The 21,523-nt window shown below is 38.2% G+C and overlaps 1 protein-coding gene across 1 annotated transcript in view; it reads right to left on the bottom strand.

The window, feature by feature from the left end:
• The window catches only part of LOC106666417, a 44,573-nt gene continuing 23,050 nt past the window's right edge, over positions 1-21,523 (bottom strand). Inside the window, exon 2 of the mRNA XM_014393607.2 lies at positions 1-1,992. Within this exon, the coding sequence (XP_014249093.1) occupies positions 322-1,992 (1,671 nt within the window). The 3' untranslated portion in view covers positions 1-321. The remainder of the gene's footprint in view (positions 1,993-21,523) is intronic.

Genomic DNA, 21,523 nt, shown 5'->3' on the forward strand with positions numbered 1-21,523 from the left:
AAAATAATGTTGAATAATTTGGCTAAAATAATCGTATAGCCTCTTAAATATAAATGATAAAACTGAAATAACTTACCTATAACGAATGGTACAATCCATGCAATTCATAACATTAAAAAAAATGATTCTAATGTGATTCAGGTAAACTAAGAATAATGCAATAATGGTAGTTTAAAATCATAACTTAAAAAGTGAAAAGTAAATGCCTGGGCAAATTACAAAAATATATATACAAAATTGTTTATTAAAAATTAAATGTGTAGTTAGTGTAATAAGGATCCTGAGCTATCGAACTTTTTTATTTATTTAAAAAAATACAACTTAAAGAAATGGTTCTGTCCAGTATTTGATAGTCGGACCGACTACTTGGGGTGGAATGCATCTTTCGATGACACCGGTCGTTCTCACTTTGTTCCTCAACTTGACGTCCTTCGGTTTTGTGACGTTTCTGTGATTAGTCATGAGCCTGCTTGGCGTCATGATTGATTTTTGACTCAACCCTGTTGCCTCGAGAAAGTTATCGTAGCTGACCCCGGGAGATCCTTCTTCCTTCTCTTTCTCGGTTTTTTTCTGCTCCTCTTCTTCTTTCTTTATTCCTAAATCTTCGAACCTGCGTACCATCTGTGAAACGGTCGGTTTTATTTCCTCCTTCGCCCCTTGCGAAGTGAGCAGAGTGGCGACCGGCGATGCGACTTTTATCATATTGGGCATACCGACTTTTGGCGGGGATTTGAAACCGAACGCAGTCCTCGTCGGGCTTTCTTGAATGCTGACTTTGAGCACTCCGCTGGAAGATCGAGGAGGCGTAAACATGTTATTGTAATCGATGTTTGCATTTTTTTTAGGTTTATGGTTAGGATGTAATAAGCCAGTCGGTATGTCACTGTGATGATTCCTCTCTTTGTGAGGTTTTATATGCAACCCCGTCACATCCAAAGTCCTCCCTCTTAACTGTTTGACTATTTCGTCGTCAAGAGCGGAGTTAGAAATGACATAAAGATCTTTATCTCCGTGATCTATCGGTTCTAGAATAGACAAAGGAATACCGAGTTGATCCTGAGAGATTTTATGGAACGGTTTGTCCGAAAACTCGACTTTTTTATTCTGAATTTTCGGTTTTGGAGGTAAAGGAGGGTTTATTCTGATCCTATCTTTGTCCAATTCGGAGAACGACGCTGATTTTTTCGATTGATTAGTGTCTTCTTCTTGCATGTCTTCGTCGAGAGGCGAATCCTCTTCGTCCATCCACACCGCGTGCCGCCTAGGATCCTTCTCGTCCTGTCTCAACGAGCGCTCCTCCAAAAAATCCTCTTGGTCCTTCAACAAAATCTGGTTTACGCACTGGAGCACCGGGTTGTCCTGGTACTTATCCGATTCTTCACCTTCGGGGATTCCAGTCGAAATATCCGGAACGCTTTTCGAAATCGGTGAAAACGACCCGCTGAATTTCGATACCGGGGAAAACGCGCTTAGGTCATGGACGTTTAAAACGCCTTTGGCCTGCATGACTGTGTAATCGCTTTCGTCTCCCAGGCAGGAACGAGTGCTCTCGGAAGACAGTGAATCAGGCTCTTTGCTTAAGTCGCTGATCCCTAATGAGCTGATAAGATCCGGTTTGGCATACTCCCTAAACACATCTTCCTCTTCCTCTACCTTAGTCTCCTCTTTGATTTCTTTACGAGGTTCCTCTTTGCCTTCTTTGAGCCTTTCAATCTCCAGCTTTTGGTTGTTAATTATATTGTCCTTTTCGGCTAGAAGGACTTTGATGCTCTTCTGTTCTCGTCTCAACCTGGCCTCTAAAACGAGCAGGGCGCGGAGCAGGCTGCTCAACTGTTTTTCTCGCTGTTCCCTGAAAGCGCGCATTTCGGCATCCTTCTCGGCCAACTTTTTTGTAAAAGCGGCGACCAGGTGGCGGCATCTCGCCGTCTGAACTTTCAACGCTTTCTTCGTTGACTCCAACTCCCTCCTTGTAGCTTTCAATTCCCCTTCCATCTGTAAATAAAAAGAAAAAGGTTAAAATAATGAAGTGTATTTTAAATCGATAAAGCTATGTAGAGGTTCAATAGGTAACACGAATCACAGACCATCTGGTCTCTCCTGGCTAGTTTCTAAAGAGAACCAATTTTGAATAGCCTTGTATATCCATTCACAGAACGTTTACAGGTCCATAATGATGATAATGGATACAAAAGCCTAAATCGTAGCGGCCTTGTGGCGCCCACACTTTTTGGTTCTTCTTTGCCATTTTCAAACAGTATGCGCATGATAAAACCTCTGTCAGACTTGAAAACGCGATATTCCTAAGTGTACTGCTTTTCTCAAAGAATATTTACACGGAACAGGAATAGAACTGTGGTTTGTGCAATCAGGAAATTACCGAAGCTTTGACAAAGAAACGCCCTTTAATGGAAATCTGGACTTATTAACGCTTGTCAAAAGCCATTTACTTGAACTTCGACCTTAATTTTATATAATGCGAAAAAGTAGTGTCAGAACAATTTTATGAACCTTTGATAAAGTCAGAGAAGATCTAACAAATTTAAAACAATAAAATCGATGTAAAACCTACATAATTATTATGCTTAACTGATAGAGATTAACTTAACTGAGATAGAATTTATAAATTTTGCAGACAAAAGTCATAGATATAAGCCATTTTAAGATGAACAACGAGATGGAAGTTATAACGGTCTAATTTTTTATCGTGCTGTATCCAGCCCTATGTTCAGCCAAATCTTCACCTTCGGCATGTGCTATTCAATAGCCTACCTTAAAACAGGCCGCGTCTGTTATAAGAAACCGCTTGATTGTTTTTTGTTGTTTAACAGCCGAATAGCAGGAAGTTCTGGGATCCCATAAAGACCGTGAAAGTAGTATCTGGCCGGGTTAGAGGAAGAAAGTCTGTCGATTTCGTCAAAAATCGCGGCCGTTCCCCTGGAAGTCAATTGCGAGATGTGTTCTGCCCGGTTAATGCCATGGCATTTTCTTCTTTCTCTCGTCCCCTTCACCGTCTCCGTCGAATGAGGTCTGATATTATCGGGCGTGAAATAAAGCGGTTTCTTATCTCAACGTTGCTCAAATAGATGACGATAGCGCAAAAAAACTTGTTAGCCAGGCATAAAGCGGAAACGCATTCGATTGTTATCGTAAAGAGAGACAAGTTGAGGTCGTTAGTATTGAAAAGCTAGCTCACAAATCTTACAGATATTTGATTCTATGTCCCTTGACTTCTTGAGTCAATTGCGGCATCTTTTGGCTAATGGATTTTATAGCAATAAATTTTGATCTTCACAAAACTGGATCAACCAATTGAGGGTGCAGGAAATATGTAGGACGCGTGTCGGTACAGAAGGAGGACGTTGATTAACCATTTCTTTCCCTTTGGTTTATTTTCCTTTAGAATCTGGATTCCGCTATGTACCGGATGAATATAAAGAAGCCCCCGACGGCGATTACTTTCGAATGCTGCCATTGTCCTGATCTTTATATCGTGACCATTGTTTCAATATATGTATAACTGGTCCGTTGATTAAGGCTTTCGATCGTGTCCACTTGTTGACCGCAATGTAATAACCATTTTCAGTTTTAGTATTAGTTTGCAACCTATTCGGAAGTATTTTGTTTTTTAAATTGTCTTTAATTGATTTTTACATCTGCATTCATTTGATGCAATAAGCAAAACAGATAAAATGCTACATATCAATTTATTTACGTTTTAGTGGTCAATTGACCATGTTACGTCTTTTAATTAATTATTCTTTCTATGTAAGGTCTTGGTTGAGATAAAAAAGTCACTGTTACAAGCGGGATTCGAACCCACGACCTTCGGGTAATACTACGCAACTCTATCAATTGAGCTATCGTGACCTTTACGAATTTTCCCTCTTTTTGCCCTTTTTCAAATGCCGTGTAATTGGATTCCCAGGAACTTAAGAGGTGGCCACGGGGAGCTGTTTAGTGAAGTGATACTTCTTTTAAGTATTAAATATTAATCCATTTACGTTTTTGTGTCAATTGACCAAGTTACTTCTTACAATTCATTAATCTTTATGTAAGGTATTGGTGAAATGAAAAAGTTAGTGTCACGAGCGGGATTCGAACCCACGACCTTCGGCTAAATACGGCTACCACTTGGGCTATCGCGGCTTCGATCCACTTGGACACCAACTTCCCATCTCACCCCCTCCGTGGCTATTTCATTAGTCGCCGAGAATCGAAAAGTTTACACGACTTTTGAAAAATGGCAAAAAGGAGGGAAAATTCGAAAGGTGAGGTTGAGAGTGGAAGTTAGTGTACGAGTGGATCGAAGTCACGATAGCTCAAGTGGTAGAGCAGCGGCGTATTTAGCCGAAGGCCGTGGGTTCGAATCCTGCTAGTGACACTTTTTTATCTCAACCAATACCTCACACAAAGATTAACTCTTTGAAATGTTATCCGGAAGAGCCGAATAATTTAGGGAATCCTAAACGAAGAGATTTTCTATGGAAGATAATTTAATCGGTGTGGCTAATTGTCTAGGAAGTCTATTAACGGATATAACGGACGAAGTATTATTTTGTCATCTAGTAACAAAAATAAAATTTGTTTGATAAAATAATTTAGATTACAAGAGTGGATGGTTGAATGAAGGTGTTAATCAGTTTTGGCTTATGATTTTTTAATATTTCTATCGTTCGTATCTAAGGGTTTTGGTTTGTAGTAAAACATACTATGTCAGGTTTGTATTTTGTAACTGTTATATGCATATAAAATGTATATGTGCAAATTACTGGTAATTGTTGTCGAATTTTGTTATATCACCTAGCGAAGTGTGCCACTCACGCTGTCATGACAATTTCCTTGAAGCAATTAGGCAATGACAGGATTTCTGAAAACCACCGTCACCGACAACTGGAAATTTATTCTACCAAGCGTACAGATTGAAATGAAAATTTGTATTTTCATACAGGGTTGTTTTACATGTTTTGACCAAACGTCACGACGACGAGAAAGAGCCGTGGGAAACTGAGTGGCGAGGGGGCGAAATTGCACGACGGCTAACCCGGTCTCACCTTGAAAAACGATTGCGCACGTCGGAATTTTGTTTGCATACCCTATTGGAATCGAGGAGGATCGTTGACCCGTTTATACCAGACCGCAGACCGGTGCAGTCCTGGAAAAAAAATTGCAACGCCCTTGACAACTGCCCGGACACGCTAATTTCGAACCGTTCTGTTTTGTCTCACAATGGCCCAGATTTCGAGACGTCCAAACTCTGGCATGTTAACACGCACACAGTTAACACTTCACCAGGAATTTCCCTATCGCAATATGTTTTTTTGCCAGCTTTGGTGTGGAAAGTTGTAACAATTCCGGGTGAGGCTTGTGAGGTGAGATATTCGAAAGTCTCCGTGGCGAAATCGTTGTGGGTGTCAGTATAAATGGCCTCACATTGTCTTTTAAAAAAAGATAATGCCTCAGGGGCGATCTCCGATGAAATATTATACCAAATCGTGCTTTTTTCCGCTTTCCCGGCAGATAAAGCTATTCCGATGTTGACGGGGAAAAACATGATAAAGGCGTCATTTAATACTTTAAAACATTGACATATTCTTGTAAATTCAATTCCACTGTCATAAATCTAGCAGAAAGTGACATACTAATTGTAAATAAATACATTGTAAATCAATAATATCGACAGTTGTATTAGGTTGTATTAAAACAATTCACTTAATCTGACAAACGGATAATACGGACCAGGTAGACTGAAGTTAAGTTTAATTGCAATTAATTTATAAGTTATTAATTATGGTGTTTAGGCACTAAAAGTAAAAATTGTAATAATAATATATTAATAATTTTAGATTTTTTAAAATTATTTTAGTTGCGCTCTATACATATTAGGACATATTACGAATGTTATCACAAAACGATTGACCATATGGCCACAGCACTAACACAGGTGTGCATAGTGCTCTCATAGGACATGCCATGAGAAACCAGCCAATGGTGGAACTCAGAGTATAGGATTAATGGGGAAGTAGGTCCAGAGAGCATCGCCCATTAAGGCAAAATGGCGGGTTCTCTGGATGGGTAGAGAGGGCTCGAGTAGCGATGGAACGAGAGGTTAGTATGAAACTTTTAGGATCGGGAATGGATCGGTTCTTAGACAAAAGGAATGCTGAAGTCGTTGTGAATAGTGAGACGATTTGTCCTAGGACTTTTGATCGGAAGAATTGGACACCCTGGATGTTGGATGGCTTGGCAGAACTCGACATTTCCACTCCACTCCGTATAGTCTTAAGTATCGAATTGATTAAAAGTAGCTTGTTTGTGCATGTACAGTCGAGGGGGTCAAAGGTATTTCCTGATTCACTCTTGTCTTTTACTTTATCTCCAGTCTTTGATAATCTGAAGTAATCTTGCATTTTGGAGGATGCTTGGTTAGAAGAGAGAAATGCGGTGTCGTCCGGTGGTTATTATGTTGGGTTGTGCAGGGAATTCAGTAGTATAATGATATACAGGATAGTAATAAGAATGCAACCTTGTCGGTTTCGGATAGCTTGAGGGAACCCAACTCCATAAGTTCAAACACAAAGTGGATGCTGTATAGTGTACAGCATAGAGTAGTTGAATTTTAAAGGTCAAAACAGATTTCCTAAAAGTCTTCGTAGTTGTCCAAGTTTTCTGTTAAGTTGTCTCTTAAGTCTTGTGTGGGGATTTCACGTTAGCCTGCTGTCTAGGTATGGTCTATTTGACTTGAATGGAAATCGGTATATCTTTATTTTAATGTACACGAAGCAAAACTATTGTTCAAAATAAACGTACACTGAATTCATTTTTATTCAGTCTTCTCCTTCACATTTTGCACCAGTCTTCGATTAGCTCATGATGTTCGTGGACGATGGAGGTTAGATAGCATTCCAGTGAGAGGTCAAAATTGCCGTATCGTCCGCCTATGTGATGGCATTAGTGTGTATGGGTAGGTCAACAATATAAATGTTATAAAGAACCAAGAATTGTGGGATGCCGGCTTGTAACAGTTTGACATCCAAAAACAAGTTGCCGATTTTAAAATCTAACTCTATATGTTAGAAAAACTCATTTCTATTGGGTTTTCTTGTTTCAATAACTACATACTAACGCTAAAACCGTTCAATTTTTTATTAAATGTTACATAAATGCGGCCTTTAAATTATCAATTCACCGAGGAAAAGAGACATGTCCAAAGATAAGTTTTGTTAAATATAAGCAAAGACGTGGTTAATCAGAGTGTTATAATATCAGGCATTATCATTACATCACATTTTCATGAAAAAGACAGTACAATTTTCATGCTAATTTTTCTGTTGATTTGACCGTCTTTGAATTCTTACATTTTTTCTGACAAAATTTCAAATTTCTTTTCAAATCCAGAATGACTCCGAACTTAAATTATATTGCTACATGAAATAGAAATTTAAACGAAAATAATTTTATTGAATATATGAATGCATTATCGTTATGCTAAATCCATTATATTTCATGGCCCGATTGACCACATAACATCTTTCAATCATTATTCAGAAATCGTGAGATGCGGTCGGTGTGATGTAGGTTTCAGAAAAACATTTTCTTTATCGTGCCAACGTCTTTATTGAGATCATCTTCAGGGCCTGGGATTTACAAACACGTTGGCACGATAAAGAAAATGATTTTCTAAAACCTACATCACACCAGACCGCATCTCACGATTTCTGAATAATTATCGATTAACGGTCACTAATTACCACACATCTTTCAATTAATTAATCTTTTTATGTAAAGTATTGGTTGAAATGACAAAGCTAGTGTCACGAGCGGGATTTGAACCCACGACCTTCGGCTAAATACGCCGCTGCTCTACCACTTGAGCTAGTGACTTCGATCCTCTCGGACACCACTTCCCACGTTATGCTCAATGTACAATAAAGTTAATGTTTTTAAACGTTTTAATCGTATGTTATTTTAAGGCGTCATAAATATGCTTATCCCAAGGAAAATACTACTCCTATGTATATCGACAAGAGTTTCTAAAAATTAAAGCTTCCCTTGAGGAAACAACAATTTATATATACAGACGGATCAAAGGACCAAGCTGGGACTGGCGCACGGTTTTTCTGTAGAGACCGCCAGTATATGTCCTCTTTACCCCATGCCTCCAGCAACCATACCGCCGAGCTGTATGCGCTGGATGAGTACATCAAGGAAGTGGCTACCTCGAGATTTTTAAAACTAACAATCTGCACAGACTGACAGTACGCTCTATTGAATTTGAAAAACATCTTTTCCCCCGATCCTCTAAGAACATTTTACATGTACTGCACGTTCTGCAGTGCCGGAATATAACGACTCTCTTTCTTTGTATCTGGGCCAGCGGAATAGTTGGGAATGAAGCAGCGGATAAAGACGCAAAACGGGCGATAGAACATGGCAAACTGTCAGGATTTACTCCCTAAGGGGATTTCGTTTCTCAATTGAAATAAATGATATGACTAGGGTGGCAACGAGTTTGGTACGGAAAGAGAAATGCTAAAATGGGAGAAGTTAAACCCCAAGTCAAATCTTGCGGACCTTCTTTTCGATCCTCAGACATGAAGAGTCCGTTTTAACTTGTTTAAGAATAGGACACACGAGACTCACACATGGCATCTCATTGTCAAGGAGGATCCCTCTAGCTGTTCAGTATGTGCCCATTACTGTGAAACAATTCTCACAGCCTGCAGAACATATGAGGACGATATGAAAAGTTGTAATATGCCAACTGCCTTTCAGAACTTCTAGGAGATAACAAAATAATAGGCTGATAAAATTTCTAAACAAAACTAATCTGTTTTCAAAAATTTAAAATAGAAATCTAGCCATAAGAGTGACATCATGTCTGATTTTAAGGCGTGAATAACCCTTATGTCGGTTGACACCTTTATGTATTTAAAAAAAATTGTTTATGTTTGAACCTTTCGAATGTTAAAATCGCGATGTTATTTTTAGATGCAGATAAAAATATATTGGACAGTAACTTGGTTCAGCATGTTTTTATCTGTGACTGTTTGTTCTTTTTTCATTAAAAAAATGCATTTATCTTTAAATATATTTACTTTGTCACTGTATTGTACAAACATTACTCAGTGGATTAATTGCTAGTTGCCTTCAACCGCGTCAAACAAAGATAAGCCAATATTTGTCACAGCGTCGACATTTTTTATTACTTCTTGCGATAGGCGAAGCCGTTTAAGACTAGACAGTCAACTTATGGATATTATGAAATTTCTCAAGTTCTTTCCCATCATCGATTATACACGTTTCTCATAATGACAAGTAGAACAATGAGGAAAGGTTTTTCAAATAAATTTAATACATTTTTGCCCGATTAAAACAACACGAACGAAACTGAAAGAAGAAAATACTAGGAAGGGAATTACATACAATGAGAGTAAGCAGGTCCGGTTACTGAAAAATCCGCCCTTAAACGGCACACCGTCCAACATGAAATTTCATTCTGTTTTTCAATCCGAAACCTAAATTTCAACCTGGGGAATACAAAAGGGTGACGTCTGGCTTTCACGAAATAGCGCATTATGTAAGCTCACACCCAGCATAATTGCATCTCAAGGTCCTCATCAATTCCCCTTTGTAGGCGCCTTCACGCTGAATGGCTAATTGAATCGATTGTATAACGGTTTAAAAATGGTTTTTTATAAACCACAGCAGAGCAGATTTGTTGAAAATAACGACTTTCTTGGTTTGTTTCAACCACACGCTTGCTCAATGATGACCTGAAAGATAACAATTTCGATTGCTTACATGGCCTCGCTTGTGTAAATGAAATCCAAATTCTAAATTTTTAAAAATTTACAGAAATAATTGTTGACTACAATTTAGTCTGTCTATCGTAATATGTTTCTTCTGTCGGGGTTGTCTCTTTGCTGTCAAAATGGGGACGTGCCGGAACGCGCCTGTCAGGCCAAAGTCAGCGAGACTAGGCAGACCAAATTGATCGGAAACGACCAACGTACAGGTTCATCAGCCCGCAGGCTTTAACAAGTTATCACGCAATGTTCTAATAGCATAATATACGGAGATGAAGTTTCTTTAATTATCTCGACACTGGGCGACAATTAGCACTATATTTCAATTATAACCTAATTTTCTTTATATTGAATTCATTTTTGAATGGTTAAACCAGATGGTTTTATTCACAAACTGGTCCGGATTTTGAGCAGTAAATGCTCATCATCACTGACTACGATCTGCTCGAATACTTATAGATAAATTGCAATTCTGATGATTACTCCTTCATAACCATTTTTCATTTTTTTAAATATTAATTTTCTGCTGAAAAAAGTAAATAAATAAAAATTCATCTTTGACCTACTATAAAATCAATTCGATTTCTATTTTAAGAATGGAAAGAATTTTCTTATACACAGGCATTGTATACCCTTGCTGGTAAACCTCCATGCTCGTAGGAGCTCTGTACTTTAGTTTTATTCAACATTATGGTTGAATTCCTGTCAAAGAAAGAAAAATATACCCTTCTTTTCTCTACTGCGGCGTAGCAACCAACCACTCCAAAAAAGGGTCCTTAATGAGTCCCCAACCCCATCGAGCAATACCCAAGGCATGAGGAACGCGAAGAGATTCTTAGAAGGGTCAATAGCAAGATTTACAAAAGGAGTAAGTGGAAGTTAACCGCAACAGAACCAGGATTCTGGTTTGACTCCTGACTGGGCACTACCGCTTAAGAATATGCATCGGATAGGAGTAAAGACAAAAGAAACACTGCACTGATACTGCCAGGAAGAAGTGGAGACCGCAGAATTCGTATTATGTTTTGTGAGGGTCTATGTAGGTGTAGATACTTGAAAGTAGCCGAAGAAAAGCCACAAGCGAGACCCTACACTAACGACCCATTTGGAAGTGTAAGCCAGTGAGTTATAAAAAATATAGGAGCAAAATAGATCTACTCAGGTCGAGGTGGGGAAGGCATTGTGGCCTTCTCATTTATCCTTATCCTTATTTTGATTATATTTTGCATTTATGCGTTTTGAAGGTAAGAACCTCTCTAGTGGAGGCTTATCATGGTTTTCATTAATAAACTGTAAGATTTCAAAATAAGGAGAACAGATTTAACTCATACTTATATGCTATGGTCGTGAAAAAGTTGAAACGTGTTAGAATAAGTTGGAACAAAAACAACGCACAAAAATCAATAATTTCGAAATCGGTATGGTGAATGGGCCCGACATTAAGAATCAATTAGGCGAAACCGCGAAATAAGCCCAGGTGACGAAATGGGATTTAGCGATGGTACTGATAAAGTTCGTTACCACGGACAGAGGAACGAACTTTCGATTGAATCGGTTCTTCCTTTCAAATTCCGTTCCCAGTTTTCTCATTGGCGCCCCACGATAGTACTATTTTTAGAAATATCCATTAAATATTTGAAATGTTTTAAAAGACTAAGAAGTTTAAAAATAACAGCATAAAACACCTTCAAAAATAGTATGTTGTTCTCTTACCGATTACTGACTTATATAACGTCATATCTGCACTCTCATTCGAATCCTATCCGACCTACCTCCATCGTCCAAGAACATAATGAGCTAATAGAAGACTGGTGCAAAATGTGAAGGGCAAGACTGAATGAATAAAAATAGGCATTGCTCGTAGTCCTCATGCAATTCCTACTTTTATAAAACCTCGAGAATCACCTACCCCGGATGTTGGCAGTTAGGGTCAGATGTCAGTCTTATCCGTCCGGCCACCGATGTGACTTCCAGGGGCTATCGACAAATAGGTCAAATCAGCCCCCGTCGCAATCAGTTCCTAAATCCACAATCTAAAATCACTCAGTTAGGGTGGTGGAATACTCCCTATGACTTTTACACCCATTTTTTAATTGATTTAATTGAGGGTCGATGTTTACTCAATATTCCACCATCGGTCCTCTCTCACTACATTTTCACGCTAAGAAATACATTCACTCACAACACACACTAGGGCCAAGAACTATCTGTACTTTTTATTAAAAAACAATCCTGTTTCTCCAAGAATCGGAAGAGAGGTCCCTCTTGCCTGCCTTGCTTCTTCAGCACAATTCTAACATCTTATGGCATTCCTACGCGCTTTCTATATGGAGCCAAGGAATCGCACCCTTCAATTTGGTGGGACACATCGCGCAACCTTTGTGGACACACATGCCGACACATATGTTTATGTACCGGGCTTTGGCGGGTCCTTGTGTCAACCTTGCATGGCCGTTGCTATCTTTTCAAACGTTAATGCTAGAATTAATTGCATAAATAAAACAAATATCCTTAATTTAATTGATTTTTAACTCTTACTTTAAATTTTTTTCCGAATTTCTTTTCAAATAATGTAGTGTTCGGCCCATATTAATAAATGAATTACACTAATTTATTGAAATTGAAACATTGAGATTGGGACCAAATAAAGGGTCGCTGAGATCCGATCCCGCCCCTTCCATTGATGAGTGCCGTGTCAATTTCTTTCAAATGCGGCCACCGGTCCCCTTAGGCGTCAGAAAAAGTCCAGTGACGACGGTGGGGATCGAACCCTCGACCGCGGGATCTACTAGCCGAGAGCCTGACGCCTTAACCACTCGGCTACCGCGGCCCTCAATGCAGACTATTAATAATAGATAATAAAAACATGATTATGTTTTCCTTTTTCTATGTTTTTGGCTACTAAAATTCGTTTGCTTTTTAAAAAATTATTTCGAAAATACGTATTTAGTACTTCATTTAACCAAATGTAATTTTTTAAATTATTACATTTAATTAGAAGAATTTTTTTCAATTCGGATTTATTATCTTATATCTCATTTATTGTCTTTCCTTACAAGGTTTTAAAACAAATTTCTTTAGAGCGTGATTTTATTTTGATGATAGATGATGCTGAGAGTATACATTTTATATTTTTGATCATAAAGAAGTCTGCTATTACAAATGTTATATTTAGTGTCATATTTTGCTGTACATGTTTTTTGGTTGTATTTTGTTGTTGGTTTTCTTTCAGAAAATGTTTTTAAGAAGTCGTGTTGACGTTATCTACTATTTCACAAAGCCCTGCACACTTAAATCGAGAATAGTATTTCTGTAGTGGCTAGATAGATCATTGCTGTTCTAAATCATTGCGAAATAGGTTCGTGAGCAAGAAACGCCATGTCGTTGAGTATTAAAGTGTCATTATAGAAGATCAACAAGCCAGAATGATTGTGTTACGCTTTCAATCACTCTCGACACGTATATCAATGAGGTCATGAGTAAGCAATCGCGACTGGGAAAAAAAATCTTTAACAGAGATACGCTTAAAGAGGCACCACTGCCTCTTTGCCACGAGGACACACCCTGATAGGAATGACAGATAATTCGCTGAGAAAACTGGGTCGGCCCTCGGGCCGGTGGCCGTTCACCGCAGGCAATTGCCGATCGTGAAATTCTGACGTTGAAGCTGACGAAAAGCGGCTCTGATGAATCGGAAAAGGTACTGTGCAGGAATGCGCCTCGGGAGCGATTTCCTTCAGTGTTTTTCTCGGCCTCGTTTTTCTAAAGGCCGCTTCTACCACGACCGAAGGCCTTCCCACGGTTCGACGTTTTTTGTCCTCGCTTTGTCTTTTCCCGAATTCTTTGGGAATGTGAGACAGACAAATGATCCGAGCCCGTCGTGCAAAGGCCACTGACTCGAGATAAGTACGTCCAAAATTCAATTCAGCCTTCAACAATTTCCTAAGATATAGAACCTTCCGATCGTAAAAGTTAAAGAACCCGGTCGGTTGAAGACTTTGGCCTATATTTTTGAAGTGAAATAACAATTACCGGCATTTCGGTCACTTATTGGGTCTGTCTTCACTCGGGGCTTTGTTGAAGTACTCATACATGTTTCGGTATTGCACCATCTTCGTATGGAACAAACCCACGAGCGAAGACGGACTCAATAAATGACCCAATGCTGATTCCTTCGCAGACTAACTCTCAGTATTAGATCAAATTAGTAGTACCAAGATTTTCGAAATTCAATATTATATAATGTATTATTTTAAGTAAATAAAATTTATTGGAGAAAAAGGAGTAAACGAGCTGACGATATACCAATAATTGGTAATTGGGCGTACTAAAAAACTCTTTAATTCACAAACTAGAGATGTTAATTAAGGTTGATTTAAAAATAAAAGGTGTCCTCAAATTATAACAAAAACCTTTTTTTTGTATACATGATATAGAACATCTGTACCGTATTACATTAGGCCTACAAGTTAGTATCGCTTTGAATAATAACAAAAAACTCCAAAAAATATTCAAAAGTTTACCTGCTTGGAGAATGAAATCTTGACATTGTTTGCCGAAAGATTTTGAAAAATGTGTGAGAGTGCCTAAGTCAACACGACACACAAGAATGACACAATTACGCAGAAAACAAACACTTTGAGCCCTGAAGATGATCTGAATAAAGATCGAAACGTTGGCTCGATAAAAAAAAATGTTTTTCTAAAACCTACGTCATACTCCAGACCGCCTCTCACGATCTCCTAATAATGATTTTGACAAATTTGAACATAAATTAGCATTTTATAATATTATTATTTTATTAATAGAATAATTTGAAAGATTGAAGCAACCAGAAAAGTTAAATATCTCGGATACAATTGAGATTCAGACATAGTACAGCAAGGACTAATTATACCAATTTGACATGTAAGATACCTCCTGAAATACGTTTCTTCACGGGACACGTTATGTATCGCAATGACTTTGTTATGAATATACACGGAAAGACAAAAAACCGGACACTCGTGCTTACAACATATTCGAGCTATATATTGTCGAGCATAATCACTCAATAAAAAAAAGTTGTCTTCAACTACAGCTTTCAGAAGAACTTCCTCAATTTGACTTAGCGCTGGGTCTGTTTGATAGCCAGTTCTGTAGATGTAATATTCGGGGTGTAATATACTGCGCCGTTTAAGAGCTATTGTATTCCCCGAACTCTGCCGGCTAAAGCACACCGGTGAGTCCTATTTCAACAAGGAACTTGATTAATAGGCCCGATTTCAATGGTTGAAGATCTTCTATGGTCACATTGTACATCCAAAAACACTTCCTCCTACGGGAAAGTGTAGGTCCGCAGTTTGTTAGTAGATGTGTTGGTGTCTCCTCTGCTTCTTTGCAGAATCTGCATGTGCCGTCTTGGATTACTTCAATCTTCTTTAAGTGTCCATTTAGCTTGCAGTGTCCTGTTAAGAATCCTATTAGGATTCGCAGTTTGTTCCTGCTTCCCTTGACACATTCTGTAATTTCTTTTTTTTCCGAATTTTGTTAAGAGATTCTTGGATTGCCTGTGTCCAATGAGTGAATTCCCCTGTTCCTCCATTTTCTTTTTGTCAAGGGTGCCCGTTTTCTAATTGCCTTCCACTCCCATGTGTCCTGGGACCCAACAGAGGCTTTTGTTCTGCGTACCTAATATGTTTAATTTGGTTTTGTAGTTCAGCACCATCCTTGAACTAATGATATTTGAGCTTAGTAATTCGGTGGCTGCTTGGCTATCTGATATGATAGCTATGTTCTTGTTCTTGTATCCTTTATTCACGTTGAGTTGAGTTCATCTCTCGATTGAGTGAATCTCAGCTTGGATGATACTGGTGTATTTTTCCCATGGGTTCTGAGTATTTGGTTCCAGGACCGAATACTCCATAGTCGGTTCTGTACGGGCATGGATGTTGATTCCATCCCGTACCATAACGGTCATTGAAAAGGCTGTGACTCACCCATGGCACATGAAGCTAAGCGTTCTCCACTTGTTCTCCACTATCGGTTCCGGTTATCTGATTGCCACAAACCATCAGTGAGAACAGCTCCCAATTGTTCCGTGTCCAAGCGAGATGTTAATTTGCGAATAGTCGCCTTTCTACTCGATGCCTGTCCAGCAGTAGAGACTAGGATAGTCCCACGAAACCTTCTGACGACTGTTTTTGAGCTCACCCCTACATACACGGGCAGTGTGGTGTTGCCCTATTAAGAAAGCCGTTAATTGACGGTTCCGTAGTGCGAGAAGAGCAATAAAACGATCGTCCCTAGCCGTCGACCACTACCTCGAGATTTCCTGAAGACCATCGTAGATGGTAGAGCGCGGCACACCAGCACTTGGATTATTTGACGTGGGTCAAAACCCGACCGAGATCTTTTCGACTTAAAAACCTGCTTTTAATAGAAAAAACTTACTCAAATTTATCATTTTATAAAAGAAAACAATTTAAAAAATCGATTAACTCACTGGGCAAGTTGGCTGTTAAAGAGATGAAATTGAACTGATTTTCTTTATTTTTAATCTAAAGAGCGTAAAAGCATTAGTAACACTCCATTTAGGAACAGAACAAGTATTACTGTTGTGTTTTACGTTTTAAGTCAACTATTAATCTTTATATCTAGTTATTATGAAAAATAAATAAATAAATAGAACTATCCGGCCTTTTTGTCTATGAATGTATAGGAGTTTTAGATTACCATTTAAAATTAGTATGGTTGATGAAGCCGTTTTTTTGCTGTTTAAGAAAGGAAACGGCCGACTGGCTTTTCTCAGGTTGGCTTGTGTTCCGCTGCGCTTATTATTTCCACAACAGTGATCTTCATTGCTGAGTTCATTGATTCAAACTGTAAAACCCCAACCGTTTTTAAAAAATTCACGGACAAAATCGAAACCGAGAACGTATCAGATTGAAAGATTATAGTATTTGTATAAAGAAAATTTATATCAGAACAAATAAAACAAAAGCATTTCTTCCTCAGTGCGGTTAAATATTCAAGCCACGAAGCCACTCGGCACGCTAGGTTGTTTTTGTGTGAAAGGAAAACTGAAAATAACACCATCCGCTAACCCGTGTCGCCACGTAGAAATGATGAATTCAAAACGTTTTCCGACTCTATGCTTTTCTCATTAGTTATTCATTCATTTGTAGATTAGCCGAGCCAAATAGTCGCATTGGCTGAATTCTTTCAAATTGCCATCGCGTGAAATAGCAATCTGTCTGAAAGTAACGAATGTCGAATGTATATTTTTGACTGAATGAATATCTGAGAGAAGTGTGCCAAAAGAAAAATACCGTCCAGTATCATTGTAATACTTGGTTTTCGATAAATCGGTCAAAAAATCTAGTTTTAATATTTGACTGTGCAATATTAATTGGCAAAACCTGCAGCTTAAAATTTCTTTCAATTTGGTGATACTGTCTCAGGCATTAAAAATTAATCGTGTATTATATGTAACAAAATGTATTTTGAGCATCCTAACAATTCCCCACATATACAACGAATTGTTAGCATCAGATAAGAAAGCCGAGTGGTTCACATGGTCTATACACAGATTAAATCCTTTATCCCGGATAATCCCTGGGATGGGACATATATTTAGCAACGGCGTTTCTTTTGTCAGTCATTTGTCAATACAACCCTACTTCAAACAATATTTACTGTGTAAATAATAAGAAATGAGTTTAAAAGTGACTCAAATAAAGTATTGATGGATCTTAGCAAAGTTACGTCTCTTGGACCTATTAACGTGAGAGAGTAATAGAGTAAGTGTGTGTGTGTGTGTGTGTGTGTGAGAGAGAGAGAGAGAGAGAGAGAGAGAGAGAGAGAGAGAGTGAGTGAGAGAGAGAGAGAGAGAATGAATATCGTTTTGTTTTACTATCTCGCAAATTTAGGCTCCGATCGACCTCTCTTAAAATTAACAAGAAACGAGAGAAAGTGAGTGTGTGTGTGAAATTTTATTTGACACTTACCTCCATAAGGCCCTAACATTTAACTCAAAATCTCACAATAACATCAACGACAAACGAATCTAACGGTTAAACATTCAATTAATTTTTACGTATTCCCTATTAGTCATTTATAATTTTTACTATTAGAACCGCATTGATTCAGTAGAAATCGATGATTGTTACGCAAACACATACAAACAGAAAAAACATAATGTGTGAAATAATTTAGATTATTTTAACGACTATTTAATTGTTAAGTTACGAAACTAGTGTAGAATGTCATCAAAATAAGTATTTTACAAATAACATACATAGATTGTTGTTAATTCTACCCAGTTATAATAATTAAAGAAATATTTCAGCAAAAATGTAATGATTGAAGTAAAATTCACGGTTTATTGACAATTTCCTTTCTCCTGGCAATTTTATTTACGCCCAGTTTTGCAATGTTACGGAAGATTCGAGCCGACCCAACCCGTATTTTTGAAACAATAACTCTCCTACGAATAAGAGTCCTTACGCAAGAATGACTTTTTTCCGGGGCAATTGATGAATTGTACAACAGTTGGGAATTCTCGTTTTGAAGACACGTAGAGCCGCTCCCGATCACTTTTCCCCGGGTGGGAGACGTGCTGGAAAGTGCGCTGCCCTCGCCGACGACCCTGCTCCCCATTGTATTCAAAACGCTAGTATTACGCTGTAAACAGCGCTTATGAGCTACAACACTGCTCCCATAACGGAGCATTGTCATTATGAGTGTGATAATTGCCTCATGCAACGGTGAATCCGTGTAAATGGCAATTGGGCAACCTCACTCCCTTAAAAACAAGTTATGCAATTTAAAGTATTAACCAAGTCCAGTAACCTTGAAAGTTGCTTACAAAGCGGTCATTCAAATGTCTTCCATTGACTCTGCCAAACCTGATGGTGTTGCTTGGTCTGAGAGTAAATGGATGGTTCCGGGTTCAACTGTTCCTGCTGGTTTACGTCTCAAATAAACGGCGGCCCAGTACAGTGATCAGTGTCGATCAGTTCAACATTCTACTAAACTTAAAGGATGTCAACATCTCCAAACAATAAATATATTTGTCGGGAGAAAACATTGTTTTTAAAAAGAAAAAAAAGCTCAGAATGGCCGTGTTGTGACAATACTATTTTATTAAAGAAGAATAACTTTTCAGGAAGTATAACTTGTTTAAAATATTTGGTAATCAGAAAAAGATAAGATTTAATAGCCCGACTTTTTATTGTAACCGTAACTTTATTTTATAGTCAGAATGTTAGATCAATCCACACAGTTCAATAATTCCTTGGTTATTTAAAGATGTCGTGCGAAGACTATTGTTTTTGTACAGCTAATTAATTGTGTATCTAATTATTAATTAATTATGTAAAGATGTACTGAACAATTAGAATGAAGATATGTAGGGACACATTTCGTGTCTTCCATGGACGTTCAAGAATTCCTCTCCAAATGCTCAAAGGTGAAGCCAGAGGATGTTAGCTGGCACGGGGAAGAAAGCACCACGAAGGTATTCTGGGGAGAGCTTTTTTAAAAGGTCGGTGCTACCAAAAGGATAGTCATCAGTCTCTGGCAAATCAGTGGATGACATTCGGAATAGTCAGTGGTTGGGTGACACTGATCAGTTAGTCTTGAGACAGTTACAGTTTAAAGTTGGACACTGGTCAGTAATGAGTTAGAAGTTGGATTTTGAATGGGGTTGGTTGCAAAAATGGAGACGAGTGAGCTAAACCTTTGTTAGAATTTTATGGAATGGAAAAATAAATAATATGCAGCTAAAACAAAGGGGGAGAATAGTGTACCAAAAGTGAATGAACAATGAGGAGTCTGGAACTTTTTTCCCTTCTTCTTTACCTTTCCTTCACCCACCCCATGTGACCATACAGGGTCATATTGTATTAACCCTCATTCAGATACTGGCCAAGTTTTAAGCAATAAAAAAGAGCAATATTCCTCATAAAAGTAGGAGTAAAGTGAGGTTGGCCACAGTGTATATCGCTGTTTTTATAAGCTGATTTTTTTGGGAGGGAGTTTGGAAGTTTTATCTTTCCTTATGGGTTCTCTCAGGATATGGCTAAAAAAAGAACAGATTTGACCACAGTGTAAATATCATTTCGTTGATAGGCTAATTTTTTGAGGGAGTTTGGAACTTGGCCCTTTTATCGTTAATTGTTTTATTTTGGTTGTTGAGAGAGCTTTTCAAGGATTATTGCCACCAAAGAACGCACTACGTCCGCTTTAACATCTAACTCAACAGTGTTCTCTTTACTTTAGTTTGCTTTTTGGGTCTGTAGTTCAAATAAATGTTTATTCATTGTTTATTGTAACGTTATCAACGAGTCCTTGGCTTGTGCGATTTTTTACAAAAAGTCGAAGTTTCTTTTTTTTCGCCCTTGGACCGATAATGACAACAATGACCATCGAACGGTGCGTTTATCGCCGTGTGACGACCGGACGTTCACTGTCTCGGCCTTATCGGGGCGACCGCTGTCATTTCAAATGTAAATGAGAGCAGAATTTAAACTGAAGGAACAAAGACAATCGTCGCCCACATTTGTTTTAGACACGGAACAACGTCAAATCCAAATTATGAATGCACGATAGTAATCAAATCGTATCATACTAAGTTAATAACAAAATGGAGATTAGGCTGGTTTATTCTGCGCTATCACTAGTCAAAATGAAGGATACAATGCTTAAGAACAAACTGCAATCATTTTATATAACAAATAATATAAGCCTTATATATGCAAAAAAAATTATTTGGCAGTTTAAATCTTTTACCGTTTAATAAAAATTTTTCTAGATCTAAAATATAAATTATCTAATAAAACGTGATGCTTGCTAATAATAAGCTGAATAAACATAAAATGGTAAATTTGTTATTATTTACGAATGCTAGGCGGAAATGGATATAAGACCAGTGGCGTGTATGCGAGGGTGACGAACCTGTGTAGTTTGGTCGTTCCCTCGTCAGACCGTTTCGACATTGCGCCATCTTCTTTGAAAAGTGAAATAATAATAGACCCAGTAATACAATCTGAGTCGATCAGTTCAACTAAAATGTATTTTCATCCACTCGTGGTTCATAGAAATTAGGTATGCTAGGCAGAAATGGATATACGACCACTGGTGTGGTATGCAAGGGTGACGAACCTGTACTTTGGTCGTTCCCTCGCCAGACCGTTTCGACATTGCGCCATCTTCTGTGAAAAGTAAAATAATAATAGACCCAGTAATGCAATCTGAGTCGATCAGTTCAACTAAAATGTATTTTCATCCACTCGTGGATCATAGAAATTAGGTATGCTAGGCAGAAATGGATATACGACCACTGGTGTGGTATGCGAGGGTGACGAACCTGTACTTTGGTCGTTCCCTCGTCAGATCGTTTCTACCTTCCGCCATCTTCTGTGAAAAGTAAAGTAATAATAGACCCAGAAATGCAATCTGAGTCGATCAGTTCAACTAAAATGTATCTTCATCCACTTGTGGACCATACAAATTAGGTAGAATGAATGATACAAGTTGAAACGACTTCTTTATCATTGAGGCGATAAAAAGTTATCCAAATCTTCACATTTCAAAACAACGTACAACTGATTAGTATTTTGATTTTGACTTATATAGGCTCAACTCCGCACATGTTCGGACATACAAACATCTAGTTGAGCCTATTGCCTTCTCGTAGACCGCGGGTAATTCAAGCTTTTGCTATTTTCAGTAAA

The sequence above is a fragment of the Cimex lectularius genome, unplaced genomic scaffold, assembly GCF_000648675.2.
Source record: "Cimex lectularius strain Harlan isolate CLEC.00 unplaced genomic scaffold, Clec_2.1 scaffold62, whole genome shotgun sequence".
Taxonomy (NCBI): Eukaryota; Metazoa; Arthropoda; class Insecta; order Hemiptera; family Cimicidae; genus Cimex; species Cimex lectularius.